The 22,513-nt window shown below is 38.2% G+C and overlaps 1 protein-coding gene across 1 annotated transcript; it reads left to right on the top strand.

Moving 5' to 3' along the window:
• The first annotated feature begins 272 nt into the window (after nt 1-272).
• LOC139186817 (histone H4-like) lies at nt 273-2,221 on the top strand. Its single transcript, XM_070802165.1, is given in 2 exon segments — nt 273-1,138; nt 1,141-2,221. Coding segments are annotated over 2 exon segments (495 nt in total). The 5' UTR covers nt 273-924; the 3' UTR covers nt 1,422-2,221.
• The last annotated feature ends 20,292 nt before the right edge of the window (nt 2,222-22,513 follow it).

Raw genomic sequence — 22,513 nt, 5'->3', positions numbered from 1 at the left:
AGGGGGCACTTTGAAAGGTCAGTGCTGTATTCCAACCTCATGGATTCATTTACAGATTTAAAATGATGCCAAGTTTTCTAGTGAATTAAAAGAGCATTGGTCTATTTTGAAAATGATTATACAGTGGATTACAGTCTAAGAAGCAGTGCAGCCCACTGCACAGATTTATAAAAAGTGTGCTTGAAAAAAATTTTAAATATGAATTTATATTAGTAATTAATGCTTTCTTAGATCAGTGATAAGGAAAGAAAAGTGAATGTGTTTTATTAAAAGAACAGCAGGCTGACTGCCAGGAGTGGAACCACCTTAGCCTGAAGCCTTTTTAAGTAAAATGTGTCCCACCTTTGCCTTCCCAAACAGGAAAAGAAATAGATAAAGATGAGTCATTATGCTCACTCTGTTAATGAAATGATAAATTTAATTAGAAAAGATGCTTACATGAAAAGTGTATTTTTCCTGAAAAATCATTTAAACTTTTGGCTTTACTGAGGTATCATGAGACATGAGGTATTTGTCCTGAATCATGCAAGACTTGAAGGAAACGGAACTAGTCTTCGTTGCCAAAAAAAAGTCAGAGAAAAATGATCAATGAGGTTGCGGGGTAATCTAAGCTGAAAGAGTGTAGAGCACATGTGATTCCTCCACAGCCACCCATGAATAATTCCTAAACAGAATTTTTTTTTCCCAGTCTGATAATTAATGCTCACAATACAAAAGTCATGTGGGGGTCGCATACACATGTGGTGTCTTTTGAACAATGGATATGATAAACTAGTGCCATTGTACAAAATTATCCCCAAGTCTCATAGCAACCTGTCTCCAATCACAGAAGGAAGAAAAGGGATCTGACCATGCTACTCTCTCATTTAAAATCTTTAAGTAGGGACTTCCTTGGTGGTCCAGTGGTTAAGACTTCACCTTCCAATGCAAGGGTTATGGGTTCAATTCCTAGTCAGGGAGCTAAGATCCTCCATGTCTAGTGGCCAAAAAACAAAACAGAAACAATATTATAACAAATTCAATAAAGACTTTAAAAATGGTCCACTTAAAAAAAAAGTCTTAAAAATAAAAATCCTTCAGAGTTGCTGTTGGTTTACTTCTCGTGAAGCCATGTCTGGACGCGGCAAATGTGGCAAAGGTCTGGGAAAGGCGATGCTAAGCGCCACCGCAAGGTTCTGGGCGACAACATCCAGAGCATCACTAAACCTGCTATCCGCCGCCTGGCTCGTCGTGGTGGTGTGAAGCGCATCTCCGGGCTCGTCTACGAAGAGACCCGCGGGGTCCTGAAAGTGTTTCTGGAGAACGTGATCCGGGACGCGGTCACCTACACCGAGCATGCCAAGTGGAAGACAGTCACCGCTACGGACGTGGTCTACGCTCTCAAGCGCCAGGGCCGTACTCTCTACGGTTTTGGCAGTTAAGCTTTCTCATTTGCTCTCAGGAGCTTGATTTCAACCAAAGGCCCTTTTCAGGGCCACAAAACAAACAAACAAACAAATCCTTCAATAGACCCTCCAAGCTTTGAGGACAAATTCCAAATATTGGAGTATGCAAGGAATAGATTTTATTCCTGCCTACTGTTTAGGATCTAATATATATGGCTAATAAATGCCTTGAATGGACTTCCCAGGTGACACAGCAGTAAAGAATCCACCTGCCAATGCAGGAGGTGCAAGATGTGGTTTAATCCCTGGGTTGGGAAGATCCATGGAGAAGGAAATGGCAATCCACTCCAGTATTCTTGCCTGGAAAATTCCATGGACAGAGGAGCCTGCCCAGCTACAGTCCATGGGGTCACAAAGAGTCAGTGTGACTGAGTGACTGAGCAGCAGCAGCAGCAGCAAATGGCTTGAGGTTTTCTGATTTTCCTTCCTGGTCAGGTTTGGAACATCCTCCTATGTTCATCCTAGAGCATTCAATGGTAGAGTCATGCTATTCAGAAAGTGTTCTTCTTCTACACTGTTGGTGGGAATGTAAATTATCCCCACCATGGACAGGAGTATGGAGGTGCCTTAAAAAAAAAAAAAATAGATCCACCATATGACCCACTAATCTCACTGCTGGGCATATATCCAGAGAAAAACATGATCTGAAAGGAAAAATGCACTCCAGTGTTCATTGCAGCACTGTTTACAATAGCCAAGGCATAGAAGCAATCTAAATGTCCATTGACAGAGGACTGGATAAAGAAGATGTGGTACAGTATACAATGGAATATTACTCAGCCATTAAAAAGAATGAAATACTGTCATTTGCAGCAACATGGATGGACCTAGAGAGTATCATACTGAGTGAAGTAAGTCAGACAGAGAAGGAGAAATATCGTATGACAACCCTTATAAGTGGAATCTAAAAAAAAAAGATACAAATGAACTTATTTTACAAAGCAGAAAGAGACTCCCAGACTTAGAAAAGGAATCTATGGTTACCAAGGGGAAGGGATATTTAGGGAGTTTGGGAAGGTCATGTACACACTGTTATACTCAAAATGGATAACCAAAAATGATCTGTTGTATAGCACTTGGAACTCTACTCAATGCTATGTGCCAGCCTGGATGGGAGGAGGGTTTGAAGGAAAATGGATACATGCATATGTATGGCTAAGTTCACTGTTCACTGAAACTACCACAACATTGTTAATCAGCTATACCCCTATACAAAATAAAAAGTTTGAAAAAAAAAATGTTCTTCAATCATTCCTTCAAACCCCACTCAACTTAGTGTTTTCACTGCCTCTCTCTCATACTACTTATCTCTTCTAATGGTGTTGTGTTTAATTGCTTTCTCGTCCACTAGCATATGAACTTTGAGAGCAGGGACTCTGTTCCCATAACCCTAGCAGACAGAACAGTTTGTGGCAGCCAGTAGATACTGGTAAATAAAGGAAGTGAATGAAACTCAATTAGATTTCCAATACAGATGGTTTAATCCAGGTTTCAGAAATAGCTGAGGTCAGTGTCAATCCCTAGGTATATGTAAGTTTTTCATGGATCATTGAGGCTGTTCAGTTTCTCAAACTAGTTCCCTTGGAATATATACTATTAAAAAAAAATCTTTCTCTCTACTTAAAATTCTTTCCTATGTAAGAATCACTAAGAAGACACTTGAACTCTAGATACACCAGGAATTTCACATTCTTGGCAAACACTTCAAGGTTCTTTCTTCCCTGAAAGGAACCCTTTTCTATGAATCTGATAGAAAACTATGGCCCTTTTCTTGTCCTCTTTGCTAGAGGCTATTTAGTAAATGCAGTGTGGCTTTTCTAGAGAAATCTTACTGATCAATGGAAATAAAACAAAAATACCACTGGAACGATATGAATCAGACTTATACCAGGAATATAAATATCTCTTCATACAGTCTTATTTCAACGTGCATATTAAAAATATAAAGGTTTTAAATTGAAATGTTGGGGTGTCCTTGCCCCCTTGATGTGTTTATAAACTTCAGAGATACAACAGAAACTGAGAATTCTCTACTACATTTTGTCCAAATGATATAGAGATGAAGAAGGCAGGCTCTTTGTTGATGGTTTGATAAAGCAACTTTATCGTTCCTACTAGTGGCTTTAGAAAAAATCCCCACTTAACTGAGTACACACATTCCCTAAATAAACTTACTATTCTCTTCCTAAATAGATTCCACTTAACAGTTGTACATTATATACACCAAATATGCACAAACATATGTGGTATTTATGTATGTGTGTCTATGTGTGTATATAATGAGTTTCCATGACTATAACCCAAGCCTGCTCCCAATATTATCCAAAACATGTCATGTCATGTTGTCAGGAAGATGTAACATTCTAGAGTCATATTTTTTCTGTTTGAACAGTCTAATTATATGATAGTGATTGGAGTCTGTAGCTATCATTTACCTTCTAAAATATTTTGTCAGAAGCCCTAGGGCTTTTTATTCCTTCAGGCATTTTTTTTTCTTTTAATTAAAAAAAGAAATTTAGGTGTGGCATTAGATGTCACCACTGAAGAATATTCAAAAAGATTACATTTAATGAAAGTGAAAGGAAGGAGTAACAAGGGGTAAATTGCTCTTGGCTTCACCTTCCTGTTGTAGCCAGACTGGACTAAATGTCTCTGTTATTGGAGCTTTTTTTAAAAAAATTTTCTTTTGGTCACAGAGTGTGAGGAATATGATGGTTAGATCTCCCCATGACTGTCTGCCTTTACCACTGCTAAGATGAGATACGGACCCACGAACATGTCAGACAGAAAGTGTCTCTGATAAAAGAGGGACCATCCAGAACACAGGCTTGCCAACAGAGGAAGAGTTCAGATGAAAGAGCCAAAAATCAGGCTCAAATATCCAGTCTGTGCTATGTGAGTATAAGGGAACAGGCTTATTCCTGTCGAGTTAAGGAATAACTCATAAGTCAGCAGGGGAACCAGGCCACTCTGTTTCTTCCAAGAAGATAACTGAAGTATTGGCAGTTCTTCTGGAAAATAACCCCACGTTGGAAGGGTGGGAAGAGATCCTGAATTCCTTACCAAAATTCTGCCAAACTTGAAAAATAGGAAATTCTGTCTTGGAAATTTTATTGATTTAAAAACATATTTGAATGACATTAAAAACTAAGGCTTATCTTTTGTCATAAATTGAACTCAGGTGATCTTGAGTATTTTCACGGCAACAAATTCTTAAAAATACAGAAAAAACAGTTGTAGCTATTTTCAAAGCTAGGGTTGTAATCACCTGAAACCTAATACATAATTTTGGTTGATATTTTCATGTGGCTTCTTTCTTCTTCAGTGTCTGGATCAGTGACTATAGTAATGATAACATCCTTCCATGCAAACTAGCTTAAAGTTTAAAAATATTTCACAATATTTTTTCAAATTAAAAATGAATTGAAAATATTTATTAGACTTCTTTCTTTTTTTTTTTTCTCCCTTACCAATATCCCTTTGTCCTTGGGAGCTAAAGAAATGAAATCAGTGATGATTCCTCTAATTCAGAGTAAATTTTCCTTTTGCCTTACATGCATACTAGCCAGATGAGTGGGCAATATTTTGAAGGTTGACAATCTGCTTCAAGTCTTAGGAAGCAGACAAGTCTCTGAAGAAAGAAAAAGAAGCAGGAAAAAAAAAGCCTGGTCAACACAGATTTGAGATCTTAGTTTAGAGTTATAGGAAGTATATAAACTTAGTAACAAAGAGGGAAAAAAAATTCTACTCTGCTATTTATGAATGTTGCAATCTTAGGCAAATAGTTGTTTTTGGCTGAGCCTCAGTTTCTCCATTTTGAAAGTGGAAAGAGAAACATCTACCAGTAATGACCTGATAGTTAAATGAGTTTAATAGTCTACACCTAGCTTGATGCCTGATGCTGTTGTGGGCTCTCCACCAAAATTATTTCCCTTCCCCTCTTCTCTCTTTCACATTATTCTTGCTTTCAGACTATACTAATGCCTCCTTTCTTTCTTTCTTTTTTTTTTTTCTTTTTACTGAAACTAAAGCTACCCCAACTTCTAAATGTTAAGAAATCTGTGGTGCAGCAGGTATGTCCTGTTTCAATGTGGCTCCAGTTATTCAGCATTATTAGTCGATCCATTGGTGCTTCTAAGCACAGGCACACTCCTGAAAGTTACTCAATAGAAGTCCTTTCAGTTAAGCATTTCCTTAATCCTAGTTACTTCACCGCGGAGTAATACGTGATGACTGAATTCTGCTGACCTAGAGAAGTCACCTCTAATTTTATTTCTGATAGCCTTTAATTAGGAAGATCCAAAGCAGCCTGACAATATCTAATGCCAACATATGTCCCCAAAGGCAAGGAGCAAAACCTTCCAAAAGGTCTTTTCTGGGATTTGTCCTTTCATGTCACTAAGTCTGACACTTTCAGCATGGAAACACAAAGCCAAAAGGTGTGTGTGTTGAGGGGGGTAGTTGAGGGGGTTTGGGGAGGTGGGGAGAGAAGTCAGGAGGGGAATGGGGAGAGAGGAAAGAAATCATGGAACACTCCTCAGCTTTGCGAGCATTATCCAATTGTGGACAAAGTCATCTGCCCATATCTGTCACCAGATAGCTCAAATCTGTGAGTAAAAGTTGGGAGAAGGACCATCTTAAACAACAAAAATCTTTGTGTTAACACAGCCTCTGCTTTTGGGACTGGGGCTTTTAAGAACAGAATATCACATTTCTGAAAAAGCTAACTATGAAAGTAACAGTATTTTCAGCCACAAGTCTCCCTCTCCCCGCCCTCCACCTCCAACAAACAGAGCTTCCGAAATGCAACACCTATCAAATATTTCCTCAGAAATGCCAGATTGCTGGGATTGTAAAGAGTTCTACCTTTTTTTTTTTTTTTTTTTTCCTTTTTGACATTTAGACAGATTGAGTTTGAGAGAGGAAGTGACTCTGGGTCCAGACTGCCCCACACCACTGTCAGAGGAAAGAACTGAAGTCAAATGAAGTGATAATATACTGTAGAATATTTAACAGAGCGCAAGGCAGAGGAAAATGGCAATCTGGGAATATACAACTGATCCCCAAAATAGACACGGTCTCCAGTGCCAGAACAGATGCCAAGTACAGTAGATCATAAAATGGGAAAATTACCTCTGCCCCGTGGGCTATGTGTTGACACGGGGGAGATGGCTCCCCAGCAGTCAGAGGAGCTGGGTCTCCATTCCCAGTCACAGTCATCATTTGTCATGGACCCTGCCAGCTTTCCTTTCTACTCCTTTCTGTATATTCATCGGTGTGGAAGCTGGTAAGTAACCCCCTTAATGGCTGCTACGTGCTGCGGTGGGATTAATGACAGATAAAGTACTAGTCTGAGCTCTCGGATCATGTTGTGAATGAAATCAGAGGGTTCTGTGCAGGACATTTTGCAAAGCTCTTTCCATTTCGTGGAAGACTCAAGGTGACTAGGGACATTTAGATTTCTCTCTCAAGGAAAGATAAATAGAGTGATGAAGGAAAAATACACTCCCTTCTATGTGCTTAATAAGCAACCTGCCACCTTCTGGGGGAAAGGGGGTAAGAATGCTTACGTGGTGGCTCAGAATGATGTAAAGGTTGAACAATTGGCCAAACAAACTTCATCTTGTGCTGAAAGCCACAGAGACAGGAATGATGTTTCCAGAGGGAGGTACCTTTTCAAGGAAGACAGCTACCTCATATTCATAGTGGAGTTGAGGAGATTTACATTTTCAAGTCCTATTTGTCTTTTTTACTGTATGGATAAAAGAAAGTAGTCAGTTTTCCTCACTTCCTGGCAAATTTTCACTGAATCTTTCTCCTAGGCATGTGACTCTTTGCTAGCCAGCCATTGAAGGCTGAGATAATCATGAACAGAAAGAACTAGGAAAAGTTTTTGTCCTACATTTCTTTCTTGTTTCCTGCCTTTTTTCTTCCTCCCATCATTTCATTTTTTTTTCCTTTCAAACCCAAAGACACTCTGTAATATCCTATACAGAGGAAAAACAAATGAAGAAAAATAAACGTTAAAGAGACGAGATGGATAAATAAGGAAGGAAAAATGACCAAAAAGAGCCAAAAGAAATCAGTGCTGAAAGTTTTGCTGGATTACATTATGAGACAATATGCATTCAAGAATATATGTACACACACACTATGGAAAGTTTTCCACAAAAAAATGATTACTCTTGATTCCTGAACTTATAAAAATTAAGTGACCTTAAACCCTGGCTGAAGTTTTTTCAGGTGTGTGAATCTATAAAGTTTCAGTAAAAAGAGAGTTGCTATTTGTGGAAAGTTTAAGTTGCTATTATGTGAGGCAGAAACTAGAATAAGAAGAATGGTTTACCCAGAATTTCTATTTAAATCTTGTGGTTTTTAGAATAGAAATTTGTTCAATCTTAGTGAACAGGAACTTCCCATTTCAAAGAAGAAAAATTTATAAAAATTTCAACATTTCTTCATCCAATAATTTTTTAATATAAATTTATTAATTTAATTGGAGGTTAATTACTTTACAATATGGTATTGGTTTTGCCATACATCAACATGAATCCGCCACAAGTATACATGTGTTTTCATAAAATGTTAATTGATAACTGGAAACTAGTTTTCTTTTGCAGATTTACAGAGTATTAAGGGGACAATTATATTGGCAAATCAAGTTGGACATTTCTCACGTATAAAATGTTTGTAAAAGCATTTCCATACTTTATATAAATCTGTATATAATTAGGATTATCTTTTCCTGGTAGACCATATTGGTAAGCATAGGAGGATTTTTTAGTATGAAAACAGAAACAACTGTTTTCATTAAGAGTGAAATTAAAGTTATTAAAGTTCAGAGATACATGTGAAACTAGAGAAAAGCCTTCTCTATCACATAAATACAAGTACTTTTGATACTTTGATGTGGATTATTTATTTCTCTGTGAATTCATTCTCTTAAATACGTTTTAGTTATAATTATATCATCTGCATAATTTAATAATGATGACATCCGTAGGTTATTAACATCCATAACTTCCCAGATATATTATCTACTTTACATTTAATCCCTAAATTAACCATATAAAGTAGGAAGATGAAGGAATTAAAATTCGAACTTGCCTAAGGTGACATAGCCAGTCAGTGGCATAACTGAAGTGGAATTGACTTTTTTACCTACGCTCATTCCTCATCATCACATCTGTCTATGGAATCTGAGTCTATTTAAGCTTCAACATGAGCAATAAATGACATTGTATCTGTAAGCATCTCCCACTTTTAATACGTACACAGTTCCCAAAGATAAGTTTCAACACAAAATTGCAGTTCTGTGATAGAAGCATGCTGGAGAGTTCACCTTTGTAACAGTTTCAACTAAAAATCCAAGTTGACCTTTTGGTTTTTGTTTTGTTGTTTTGGCTAAAAAAAAGAATGTGGGTTCATGCTAGAGTATGCCCACTGGTGAAAGCTTTTTTTTACCTGAGAACTCTCTATTTATTGCTAATTCTTTATCTTACATATTGTTATGATTTTAATTTTGATGGAGTTGTAAGACCCCATCGTTGTATCCCTCGTGCTGTGTTCTTGAACGTTAATTATATAAAAGTAGAACAATTTTCCTGCACAAAGGAAAAGGATGGGGAAAGGGAGGCTGTCTGACAGTCTCAATTATTCAGTTTCTCAATAATACACAGGGCACTATTTCAACCTGTAGCAATTTTCTGGCACCAGGAGTATCAAAAGCATATTCAACGGATGAGAGGAAGGGGAACAATTCCTTCGATTAGACTGGCAATTGACCATCTGCTTCAGAGGGTAACGTTTAACCTGTAGGTAATCACGGGGAAATACCTTGATGATGAGTGTCAGACTTTATTTTTTCCTGGGTGGGGGCAGGGTGGGATGGGAGTGGTTAAAATACAAGACAGACAGCTGCCCTCCCATCCTGTTAGAATCATGGACACATTCAATACATTTTAAAGCATCTTCTCCCCAAACCAACCAGAAAAAAAAAAAAGCACAGTGTCCAATATTCAGTTAAATAAAGTCAAATTTAAGCTCCATCCCCTAATATTTCCTTAGGAAGATAACTCCTAGCATCGGATGAAATGTATAGTGTGGGTTATAGGTGTTCCTGCATTCCTCTTAAAGCCACCATCTGAGGACTAAGATGGTTAAGGTCAAAGGAAGGATTCTGAAATTTTTATTAATATTTATGTATTATTTCAAGGTTTTTGGAAGTTATTCAGGGCTTTTATTGGATAGAGTAAAATTCTATGCACTTTTGAGAGAAGAGTATGTTTTTGTCAATTAGATTTCTATCTTATGTAGCCCAGCATGAGGGAACATAATACTGTTAGATAACAGACTTACAGGTGGCTGCAGCTGAAGGAGTAAGTGATCTTGGAATCATTTTCTTTGTGTTTAAATTTGTTTATTATTAACACAACATTGTAAACCAACTACACTTGAATAAAATAAATTTAAAGAATTTTTTTGTTGTTTTTAGTAATGGGAATGTTTTTTGAACATAACCTGAAAGCTATTTTTTTATTGACAAATAGTTGGAGAAAAGAAAGAAAGAAGGTATTCCCAGATACCCAGCTAGAGCAAAATTTACACAGAAACATTGCATAGACCTGTGCAGTAACTTACAGCGTCAGGAACATCCAGTGCCTGGAATTATATTAATAGCAGTTCCCTCTTAGCTCTGGTAATGCAAAACTCAGGTGTAGGGAATTTCAGACACACTGAATTATTCTATTATCCCCTCTAATACCCCCAGCAAGTGTCACTACCAACACAAATGTCAGGATGTCTGTTTTATTAAGTATTAATTTATAGTCATTTATTCATTCAATAAGCAAATATTTGGAGGCAACCTGCCCTGTACCAAATACTGTTCTAGGTTCTTGGGAATGCAACAGTGAACGAAAACAAAACAAAAAATACAAAACAAGAAAAAGAATTCTCTGCTTCTGTTGGAGCTTACATGACAGTGAGGAAAAACACAATAAAGAGACAACTAATACACCCAGAATATAGTAGTTAATGATAAATGCTAAGAAGAAAAATTAAGTCAAGGAAGGAGCTAGAAAACCCTGAGAAAGTGGATGCTGAAATTGTAGGTAAAGCAGCATTAAAGATTCCGAAGAGGAAGAGCATGAGTAACACAGCTAAGGGGAAATGGCCCTAAACATATGCTGTCCAAATACAGCGGCTCCTAGGCTCAGGCGGATAGCATAGCGGACGGCACGGATGTGGAGCAGGCCCATCTTTGCAGGAAGTTCTAGTGGATGGTGCTGCTCCCAACAAAAGGAATAGACAATACACAGGCTCTGAATTGGAGAGCAACAGAGGAAGCCATGAGAAGAGCAGGGTGGTTGTGGCTGAGCAAAAGTGGTGGAGGGAGATAGGAGACTCGGTCAGAGAGTTATCGAGGGGCCAGCGCACACAGAGCCTCTCGCAGGTCCTGCATGGACTGTCAGGTATCACCCTGAGCCAGAGGGATAGCCATGTGTTGAACAGAAGAATGACACGATCAGATTTGTGTTATTTCAGGGTCACTCTGGCTGCTGTTTTGTGAAATAAGTAAAAAGAGGCCAAGAACACAAGTTAGGAGACCATTGTGATGATCCAGAAAGAGGTGATGACAGTTTACAATAGAGGGTAGTTGTGAGAAGTGGGAGATTCTAGATCTACATGGGAGTAAGAAAAAAAGCCACGTGGAGACCACTTATTACCATTTAGGTTCTAGACCCTCACTCTCAGAAATCATGGTTTAGTGGAACTATTACGGAACATAGGAATCTCTCTGTTTTCTCCAGTGCAAATTCTAGTCCTCGTGTCCCATTTTGTCTCCTGACTTGTATCTGCCCTGCATCTCATTAAACTTTTGAAATAAATCTGTTTGGATTCATTTAACATTAACATTGCAGCTGATGAACACGGGGTGCTTCTGATGCATGCATTTAGGGAGCAATTAAAACCCCACCAAATGCCTCTCTAATATCATTGTGAAAGATAGGATGCTTGACAAGATTTTTTTTTTTTTTTTTTGGCTCATGTTTGATTCCCCAGAATTAAGCTAAAAGGTACACAGTGGGTACCTAAGTGAGATGGTATTTCCACTCTTTTTATCAATGTGGCAGCTATAATTTGGCAAACAGATCATGGACATACATTTCTCCTAGGAAAGTTCTTAAAATTTATCTGTATAAGATAAAATCATCCATGATTTTTTTCTCTTCTTTCATAAAGAGCACTGCCTACAAGTCTCCATGATGTGATAACTTGTAAAGTCACTATCAAAAAGTACTTGCAAAATTGTATAAATGTTGAACAAACATTTGCTTTTTAATATTGAGATTAAATCAAACATATTTTGCTGTTTCATTTTTCAGATACATGTAACTTCAGCTGGGAATTTTTTCCCCTTTTTCTGTTTGTTGTTTTCCCTTCATTACCTTGGAAAGTGAAATGAGATTAGACTTCAAGGAGGAAACTGAAAGAAATGCATTTAAGAGAAAAAAAATAGGTGAAGATGAATCAGGCTGAAATGAATAGTTACATTTTTGTCTACAATCTGGCATAACTGCTCTCATGATATAATCAGGAGGGGAAAAATGCTTCTAAGTATAATTTTCACATAAATCAAGTAGCGAATGAAAAGGAAAAATATACTTAATATTGCCTTTAGGACTATCCACAGGTAGGTGGAGGACCATATAGGAATAGACTATTGGAAAGTAAATAGATATTATGGATAGGCAGAGAAGATGAAAATTGAGGATGGCTGAAAATTGTCTTTCAATATAATTTCCCTAAAGGTTTATTATTAATGATTTTTTCCTTTTGTTTTAAACAAGACCTTAAATATACCCCAGGGAGAAAAAAATCATGTAGTCACAATCTTTAAATGTGAATTCATTGATCAGATCACTTTTTTCCTGCCAAAAAATCCTAGGAAATCTTTAAGTATTTGATATCAGAAGTTTGAAAAGAAAGGTATGAAACAAAGACAATAAATCGTACTGCTTTTTAGGGACCAATTCAGAGAATAGTAAGAATCTGCATAGACATAATTTCTTGAAATGCAGGTAGTTTCGTGGCATATTCTAAAACATGGATAAATTGAGTGTACTGTTTCACCAATCCCTGTATGTGTCCCTGGACTTGATCTAAAGGGTGGTAGCTGAGTGCCTGGTAATCACTCTGGGAGCCCACTGCATTGCTTTCTGAGTTTTTGAGAAAATGCTTTCTATCATATTCACCCCTCCACATTAAGCCAAATAATTTTATCATGAGAATAAGGATGGCAAAGAAACTTGGGAGAGGCAAGGAAATGCAGGGTATGAGGACAAGGAAGTCTGGAGAAACTCTCCTATTTTTTTGGTCCCGAAACTCCCCTAATATTACCCCTTGGTTTCAGCCATCACTAATTTTTATCCTCCCTATCTGTAAAATCCATTCCTTTTCCAATAGTTTGGTCCCACTAAGAAGTCTTTAGGAGCTGACTCCTGGAAAAAAAAAAAAATGTAATATGAGGTTAGGTCTTGGGAGGGACTTTGTACAGGAAGCCATGCAAACAGTGAAAAAAATGAGTATTTCCCCAGAGGTGGAATGGTAGTTATATTGCAGTGGTAGCAAAAGGATATTTGTCATGAGGATGACTTATCTCATTGATTTTGATTTTTCAAAGAAAAATAATTTTAAGGGTCTGGAGTTGAAAAAAAAAAAAAAGAAAAACCCAGAATGTTTCTGATACGTTTTAAACATTCTGTATATAACCCAAGAGTAAATATTCTCTATATGCCCTAAGTATTTCTCTGTAAAAATATTCCACTAAAACTTCATTAAGCAAGTAAAAATGGAATGAAGCATCCTATTTCAAGTGATTCAAGTTACATATAACCCTAGCTAAAATTTCGGGGCACTTACTCTGATTAGGCTTCCCTGATAGTTCAGTTGGTAAAGAATCCACCTGCAATGCAGGAGACCCTGGCTTGATTCCTGGGTTGGGAAGATCTACTGGAGAAGGGACAGGATACCCACTCCAGTATTCTTGGGCTTCTCTGTGGCTCAGCTGGTAAAGAATCTGCCTGCAATGCAGGAAACCTGGGTTCGATCCCTGGGTTGGGAAGATCCCTTGGAGAAGGGAAAGGCTTCCCACTACAGTATTCTGGCCTGGAGAATTCCGTGGACTATACAGTCCATGGAGTCGCAAAGAGTCGGACACAACTGAGCAATTTTCACTTCACTTCACTCTGATTAGTACTTTATATGCATTATCTCATTTAATAAGAGCTTCAACACTATAAAGTAAGTGTGTGATACCTGTTTTTATGCTGAGGAAACTGAGCTATGAGATCACTCAACAAATAAGAAGCTAAGTCAACCCTGTAATCTTAATAATAGAATTCAGCTTCCTTATAGCCTGGACTCCAGGAGAGGGTCGATAAAAGGCAATCAAAAACCACCATTGCCAAGTATCATAAGATATTGCTTATATATGGAATCTAAAAAATTGGGACTAATGAACTTATTTACAAAACAGAAATACAGTCGCAGATGTAGAAAACAAACTCATGGTTACCAGGGGTATAGAGGGGCAGGGATAAATTGGGAGATTGGGATTGACATATACACACATTTATCTATAAAAAAAATAACTAATAAGGACCGACTATATAGCACAGGAACTCTACTCAGTACTCTGTATTAGCCTCTAAGGGAAAAGAATCTAAAAAAAGAGTAGTAGATATATGTTTATGTGTAACTGATTCACTTTGCTGTATACCTGGAACTAATGTGCATGCTCAGTTACTCCAGTCCTGTTCAACTCTTTGTGACCCCATGGACTGTAGTCCAGCAGGCTTTTCTGTCCATGGGATTCTCTAGGCAAGAATGCTGGAGTAGGTAGCCATGTCCTCCTGCAGGGGATCTTCCTGACCCAGGGATCGAACACACGTCTCTTATGTCTCCTACATTGGCAGATGGGTTCTTTACCAGGAGCACCATCTGGGAAGCCCATACCTGAAACTAAGACAACATTTTAAATCAACTACACTCCAATAAAAAATGTTAAAAACCACCCTTGCAAATCTACTCTGATACCACACTGGGCCTGCAGTGGCTCAACTGGTTCTGCAGTGGACACAAATGGGCAAACATTTTGAGTTCAGTCCCTCTCCAAGCCTCTCGCTGATACCTTCTTCCCACAAAGCCTGCCTTCCTCTCTAGTCCCCATCTGTTGTTTTTGTCATAAATGTCCTCCCCTGGGACAATGACTCAGGACCACCCTACCTTGCTTCTTGCCTCTGGAACATTTCAATTTTATTGAACAGCTTCTTCTATAGCCTCCCAGTGTTAGCAGAGCACTCTCTTTCCTTTGCCCTGAACTGGAACCTAGTTTTCCCTGAAAATATTGTCTCACTGGCTTGTGCAGTTGAGGCTTCTCTTTCTACCGGACCACAGGGCCAACTGTTTGGTTAGCACTGTCCTGGGTCTCTACCACCAATGAGAGAGCTTGTTCACCTCCCTCCAGGTTTATGTCCCCGGCTCCATCCCGCCCCCCAAACCTCCTCATAGCTGTCAGCCAACGCTCTCCCTGTCACTCACCTTTAGATTCATGATTCTGAGACCAACATACATAAAGGTTCTTTTTAAAATAAATGTACTGATGCAAAAAGAAGGATCAGTGGAAACAATATATATCAGGAGATGCAGAACCGTGAGCTGTTTTTTACAGTGACGTCTGAGACACCCAGACTTAGAATTCTTTGAAAAATCCAAGCTCTTTAATAAGCATTCAAGAGCCTACATCATCTGGTTCGTGCCTGCTTACCTCCTAAACATCCCCCTTCATCACTCTATTCCTGACCTTTTAACACCTGAGCTGTGCAGAACTTTGAGTGGTTAAAAGAGAGCATTCCATGCTCCTTCTTACCCTCCTTCAAACCATACTCATGCTCTGTCTTCTTTGCCATCCCAATCCGAGACCAATTTATTTGGCTAACTTGTAGCCTTAAGGCTCAGTTTAGTGGTATTTTTCACAAGACCCTTGACCCCATCAGGTTAGTGGCAGTGGTGGGAAGAGGAATTTAACTCTGTAGTCATCTCTCTCATGCACTTCCTTCGTGGTTTTACAATCATCTATTACGTGTCTGTCTTCCCCACTAGACTGTTTAAAGAGATGAACTATGGTGTAATTTTCTCTTCCCCACCCCCCTTCCCAGCGCATCGTGGAGTGCAGAGCACGGAGCAAACACTGGATGAATGCTTGTGCAATGACTGGATACCGCCAGTGTCTTCAGGGGAAAGGACTCACTTAGAAATATTTCCCCTTTTATTATTCCCTTTAAGTTCCTTCATCATTAGGACAAGGTCCTAACTGTGATTTCCAAGTTGTAATTTTGCATTTCAGAGACCAAACTGATGTTGTGATTTATTTTTTCCAGAAGCATGACTGCCTTTTACATTGAGGGCTGAGCTGGGGAAGCACACACTTTCAAGTTTTGTTTCCATACTCAGGACACTGAAAAATGCTCCCATTCAAAAAATCCAATGCTTTTAAAATCCCTGGCTCTTTCGTTTTAGAGAACATTCACGGTAGATGCCCCCCCTGAGTAAAATAAATGTAAAATCAGTGTGTATCAGAGGGCACATTTAAACATTTTAATTGAACTGCTAACCTAATCAGCTCCATCCTCTGATATATGCCCTCTCCATTCTCATTTCCTGAAGCCAAGAGCAAGAAGTGTGCCTCGTTCCAAGATGTGCATTACATGAGTGAGTGCCGCTTAATCAGCACATATAGGTTTCAGTCCTCAGATATACTTTCCTTCCTTCTCTTGACTCCACATTGCCTTTATTCTTCCCATTATTTCCAGAATCTTCGTTAGGCTCCTACTGAGAACTCCAAACATAAGGTGGGAGGTGTAGGTGGGGAGGTATGTTTGGCCTTCAATAAGAAAGGTTCTGTGATCTCTGAGGCATTTGCCATATGGACTCTTACAGAGGCAGACACTGGAATGCTTTCTTAGAAGGCTCCGGAATGTTTCCAGAGACACAGGCATGCAAATTAAAACTTCGGCAAGGGCAGGACTGATTTACTGTACGCATTTGCCAGAGGCTTTACCAGAATATTTTGCAGCATGAATTGTAAACTTTTTTTTTTTTTAACAGCAAGAACAAGGAGGACATTATAAGCCTCCTTGTTCTTTAGACAAGAGTTAGAGAAGGTAAAAGGGTATGCTTTTAGTGTATGTTAATTTCTGTCTAGTGTGCCTTCTATCATGCCTTTTATTGTAAAATTTGGTTAGCAAAAATAAGTGAAGAGAAAAACGGGTTTTGACGAAAGAAGAACAGCTTCAATGAGGAAGAGGAGAAGGTTATTTTTGGAGGGGTAACTCTGTAGGTGCCATCATTGGCACCATCACCATAGAGTAGCTATGCCGTCTGATCCCATTGCTGTTTTGGAGGTTCAAGTGCTTATCATGTTCTCGACACACTGTGAAATGGTAGCATCGCATCACTAGTGTGCCAGAAGGTAGCGCTGGCATTTCTACTGGTGGAAGGTTTACAGAAGGAGACTGAGTCTAGCCGTGAACCTACTGAAGTACAAGCAGGTGGTGCAGCTTTAATGTAACTTAAATTTCCAGAGCTACAGGTCTCAGGGAAGTTAATGAATTGTGGTTTTACAAGAAAATATACATATAAATCATCACCTGGCAGTTCCAGGAATAAAAATGAACAGTGAGTTGATTAGCAAAGACTGTTTCCCTGCCATCCTGCGTCCTAATTCTTAACTTGACTCAAATGTTAATACTTTATACCTGAAGTCATCATCAAAATAATTATTTACAAACGGCTCTTTAAAATTACAGAACAGAATTTATTGTACATACCTGAAAAGACTCCACATAAAATAACTCCTCAATAATATTTACTGACTACCAACGTTTTAAAGAGTGAACAAAATTGCATATTGGAAGTTCATAGAAACAATTATCTTTTTAAAAAATTGAATGAACTGGAAAACTTGTGGGTAGAGCACCTTTTTAAAATCAGAAAGAGAATGATTTGTAGAGCTGAAATTAATTCTTGGAAACAATGTTTTTATCACTTGATATCCTAGACCCAATTCCTTTAATTAAAAAATTAGTACAGTAGAAAAAATGCCTGGTAAAATTTTAAATATGTCTAAAAAGTGTTTAGTAATATTCGAAATTTGCTGAAGCAGAGCTCTTCAGTATCCTGAAGGATATCATAAAATTATTCATTTGGCTTTTGTCTGAGAAAATACCTTTAAAAGCTATAGCTCTAATATTAATATCCTGAGCAGAAAATGCGTGATTAATTGGTAAGTAAAGTTTTTAAGATAAAATGGAATGGATTAGAAATATTTTTTCAAAAAATATTCAATAATTCAAAGGTATAAGGAACTATACATTTTCCCCCAAAACGCACACAGACTTAAATGAAAATCTGCACTCATGCATTGTCAGTCACCAACCAAGCTGGCATAGCATTTGTGAGAAGTAGTGCGTGAGAGTTAAAAGTGTGAATTAAGCACCAAGGACCGATTCTTAATGCTGAAGTACTGGTTACTGGTAATTTTTTGTTTTTGTTTTACTCCAAGGAGTATTCTTCCTGTAAACATTTTCCCAGAATGTTCTACTTTAAATTATATATTACTTTAAGCAATAATTCATCCTTGCAACACCTGTCAATTCATCTATTTCCTAAATCGCCATTATGCTTTTAATCCTTTGCTTTGGACTGCTGTGTGCTTACAGCTGTTGATCATTAAGGTCACAGCTGGCCTGTAATGAAGTAGTCCTTGCAAAAAAAAAAAAAATTATTTATGTTTCTTCTCATGTTCCAGTGGACATTAGCTAAAGCCAGTCCAGAAGCAGATAGCCGGCCCTGTCCAGGCAGCTGGTTAGCAGAGTTACACACTGGCCTGGAAATCACTTTTTCTGCAGCTAATTTGAGTTTATAAACATCGAATAGGGAAGATCGTATGCTGTCAACTAGATTCCTGGAATTTACACATGTGACAAAACTACTTGTTTATATTGGAAAAAAAAAACAAAAAAAAAACAAACAAAAAAAACAACCCCCTCACCGCCCCCAAAAACCACACAAGTATTCAGGTGTATTTGGAATAAGAACCTTTCAAAATACAGCTTTGTAGGTGGTGGTAAGTTCTGGTTGCCAGTGCCTTCCTAGATTAGTATCAGCGTGATTTTGTGTACACCTATTTGACAATAGACAGCGGGACAGTGGAGCAGGTTATTACACCAGTGAAGTAACCCAAAGTATGCAAATTGAAACAAAGAGGCTCTTTCTCTTAAATAAAATAGAGAATCCCTGGAAGTTCTGAATCAGGGTGAAAGCAAATTCCATTTTTATCAAAATTGTTTTCTAAAATGATGTCATTTTTTCTACATATAAGCCTCTGAAAGCCAAAGAACAGACACAGTAGAATATTGATTAATTATTAATAAATAATTAATAATACCTGTAATCATGATTTGTCATTTCACAAAGTAGGAGTCTTTCTTCATTTCATCCCATCATCAGTCCAGTTACCCAACAACTGTTGAAAGCAGTAAAGAGAACAAATTAAATGAAGCTACTTAGATTTGCCAGATAAGCCACAAATTAAATACTCTCTTAAAAGAAAAAAAAAAAAAAAAACATTTCAAGTCTAAGAAAAGAAGTCAGTGCTGGTTGATGAATATTGTCACTTGAAGATATATTTATGTCATGAAATCTTTTCTTTGTCACTTGAAAATTGTCAACAATCTTTGCCTTATATCTGGTTCATCTTGAAAGCCACAAATGGCATGATTTAACTGTTACATGGCCTTGGGATAGTAACAGTGGAAAAGAAAACAGAGAAAAATAAAAAACAAAGGCAATGATAAACTTTAAAACAGCTCATTCAATCTCCGAAAGAATGGGGAGAGATTAGAAAGATCTAAGGACAAAAAATAAAACAAATCGGAAGCTGTTGGGTTGGCTATAAAGTTCATTGGGTTTTTCTGTAACACAGTATGGAAAAACCTGAGCAAACTTGTTGGCCAACTCAATGTTTTTGTAAAACAGATTCTTTGGCAGGAAAAAAATAAATGATGTCTGAAGAACAGAGCTAAGGACCTATGACAGCAACATCTTAGCAGAGGTGGCTGCTCGAGACTCTGAACACAAAGCTCGGGCTTCCAAATGCAGTGAGCATTCACTAACATAGCAGTGATTGACTTGGGATATGGTATCTCTCAAAGTAGGCCTTCTTTTTAAAGATAAGTTTTGTTTTTTTCCTAACTCTTAGTACTTATTACAGATATTAGACGTGTTTCTCTAGTGTGGGCATGTTAACTCTTGATGTGCTGGACAAATTCCCGTTTGGGTACTATACTGTAAAAAGCAATAGAAAAATCTGGAACTCCATGTCATATAAGAAAGCATATGGCTTGAAACTAAATATAGTTTAAACATATGAAGCATATTAAATTAATTATTATAATTTAAGCGATTTGAAAAATGTCTTCAGTTTTTATGACATATGCTTCTAATGATTCACATTACCTGTAGGTACTTCAAAAGCATTGGGATTTAGATTCTCTTCAGTAATTAGGGGGTCAAATGATATGCTGGCTATATTAGGGAAAAGAGCCCTCTGAAAGTGGGCCACAAACCAAGATAATACCCTTCAAGACAGATGGGAACCAAGCCTCAAAATGTTCTGCAGTTGTATACCACTTCTGAATGCCATACTTTAATGCTGTGAGAAAATATAAAGGCTGTATCTGAAGAACGTCATACAATATTTGTACCTGAGGTTAAACAGAAGGGTTGTCCCACCCTCAGAGCCCATTTCTACCTCCTAGACTATTATATGGCGATGTATTTTCATGCTTTACCACCTCTGAACATCCTAATCTGAACCAAGTACCTATTTATTTACTCACTCACTAAGATATTTATTCTATTAATGTTTATTGAATACCTATGTGTTCTAGACACTGCATTAGGTACTAAAGGAAAGATACTAAGGAAATGTGGTAAAGAAGAGAAATACAGTCATTGTGTGCTTGTATTTTCTATTCTGGTGGTCAGATGGACAATAAAAAATAAAAAAGAAGAAAAGAAAATTAAGAAACATCAAATATGGAAAGGAAAATCAGAAGAGAGTGATTGGTGGGAGATATGAGTTTCTGTCTGCAAAGCAGGTGACCTGGGTTCAATTCCTGTGTTGGAAAAATTCCCCTGGAGGAGGGCATGGCAACCTACTCTACTTTTCTTGCCTGGAGAATCCCTGTGGACAGAGGAGCCTGGCAGGCTACAGTCCATGGGGTCGCAAAGAGTTGGACATGACTGAACAACTAAGCACATGAGTTTCTTTAGTCTGGGCTGTTCAAACAGGCCACACTGAGCAGTTAGGTGACACGTTCTTGAGACTTCAAGTCTGAAAGGGCAAGTACGCCGCTTTTTAATCTTGGAGGAACAGCTGGTAGATGGGCCTTGAGCTGGGAAAGAGTGGTTCAGGAAAGAGCAAGAAAGCCTAATGGCTGGCTCCAAGCACATAGGGAGAGAGGAGAAGAAATGATTGTTGGGCAGAAGTGAGATGATACACAGCCCACAGTAGGCGTCTGTATTTTATTTAACCTAAAATAACCACGATAACCATAATGATGCTAATAGTAAGAGGTAACTCATTGAATATTTACTATGTGCTGGGCACTGTTAAGCACCACCTGCAACTACCAATAAGTACCTACTTATTATTTCCACTGCATAAATGGGGAAGTGAAGCACAGGGAACTAAAGGAATGGCCCTCATCACCAGGCTAGGCAGAAATGTCATTTGATGGTAAATACTCTATGCCTTAAATTTCACAGAACTTGCAAACATCCAAATGAAAATTCTTAATCCTTCCTTTTAGCTCAGACCCTCAAATATGCTTTACATAACCACTCTCTGCAAGCCATTGTACTCAGCACAGCTAGAGTGCTATCTCACAATTTAACCTTTGTTGAGACTCATTTCTTACAGAGACAGGCCATGATGGAGATTACATGGCAAAGTGGAAAAGCAACAGATGCAAGAAGTACCATTCTGGTTTGACAGGCTGGATGGAGTAGTGGTTAAGAGCATCTGGTTCTGTGGCCTCAGACAAATTATTTGATCACTCCAAGTATCCCACTTATGTATTGCTAAAATACAGATAATAATAATATTGCTTACCTCATGCAGGTGTTTATTCATTCATTCAACATATATTCATTGAGGGTCTTCTACTGCCTTTATGTAGTTAACATTCTATTGGGATAGGCAGAGCTCAGCCATGGTTAATATATGTTAAAATGTATAGCAAAATGTACGATATGTTAGATGGTATTAAGTGTAGTGGGGGAAAAAATAAAGCATTAAGAATGACAATAAGAGTCAAGGTGGGGAAATAACTGCCTTTTAGGCGAGGAGCCCAGTTGAGAAATCACTGAGAAGATGACACTTGAGGAAAGATCTTTAAGGAAAAGAGGAAACCAGAGGCAGAGACTGAATTGAGAGAGAGCCTGCTGTTTTGGAGAAGGTCAAGGGAATGCAGTGTGGTGTAGGATCTACTGAGGCAGAGACATGACTCTGGTTTTTACGCAGAGTGAAAATGAACAGCCAATGGAGGGCAGTGAGCAAATGAGTGATACAATCGGACCTATGTTTTGACAAGATTTGCTCTGGCTGCTGTGTTTAGAAGGGACCATGGTGGAGAAAATACAGGCAAGGAGAGCCCTTAGAGACTATTGTGGTATTCCAGGTTAGGGACTGTGGTGGCTTGAACCAGGATGGTAGCCGTGGAGGTGGTAAGAAGTAGTCATATTCTAGATTTTGAAAGAACAGACAGAATTTGCTGAGGGATCAGCTGTGAGATGGGGAAGAAAAAGAGGCACAGAAAATTGCAAAGCCATTGCTTATTGTGAAATATACGTAAGAACCTACATATAAAGCATGGAGTATGGTGCTTAGTACAGAGTGAGGGCTCCTGGACTGATCATCCTTATGTTAATTTCAACAC

This window comes from Bos indicus, chromosome 14 (genome assembly GCF_029378745.1).
Source record: "Bos indicus isolate NIAB-ARS_2022 breed Sahiwal x Tharparkar chromosome 14, NIAB-ARS_B.indTharparkar_mat_pri_1.0, whole genome shotgun sequence".
NCBI lineage: Eukaryota > Metazoa > Chordata > Mammalia > Artiodactyla > Bovidae > Bos > Bos indicus.
Note: the sequence above shows the minus strand (reverse complement) of the source record. Positions and strands in the feature narration are given on the sequence as shown.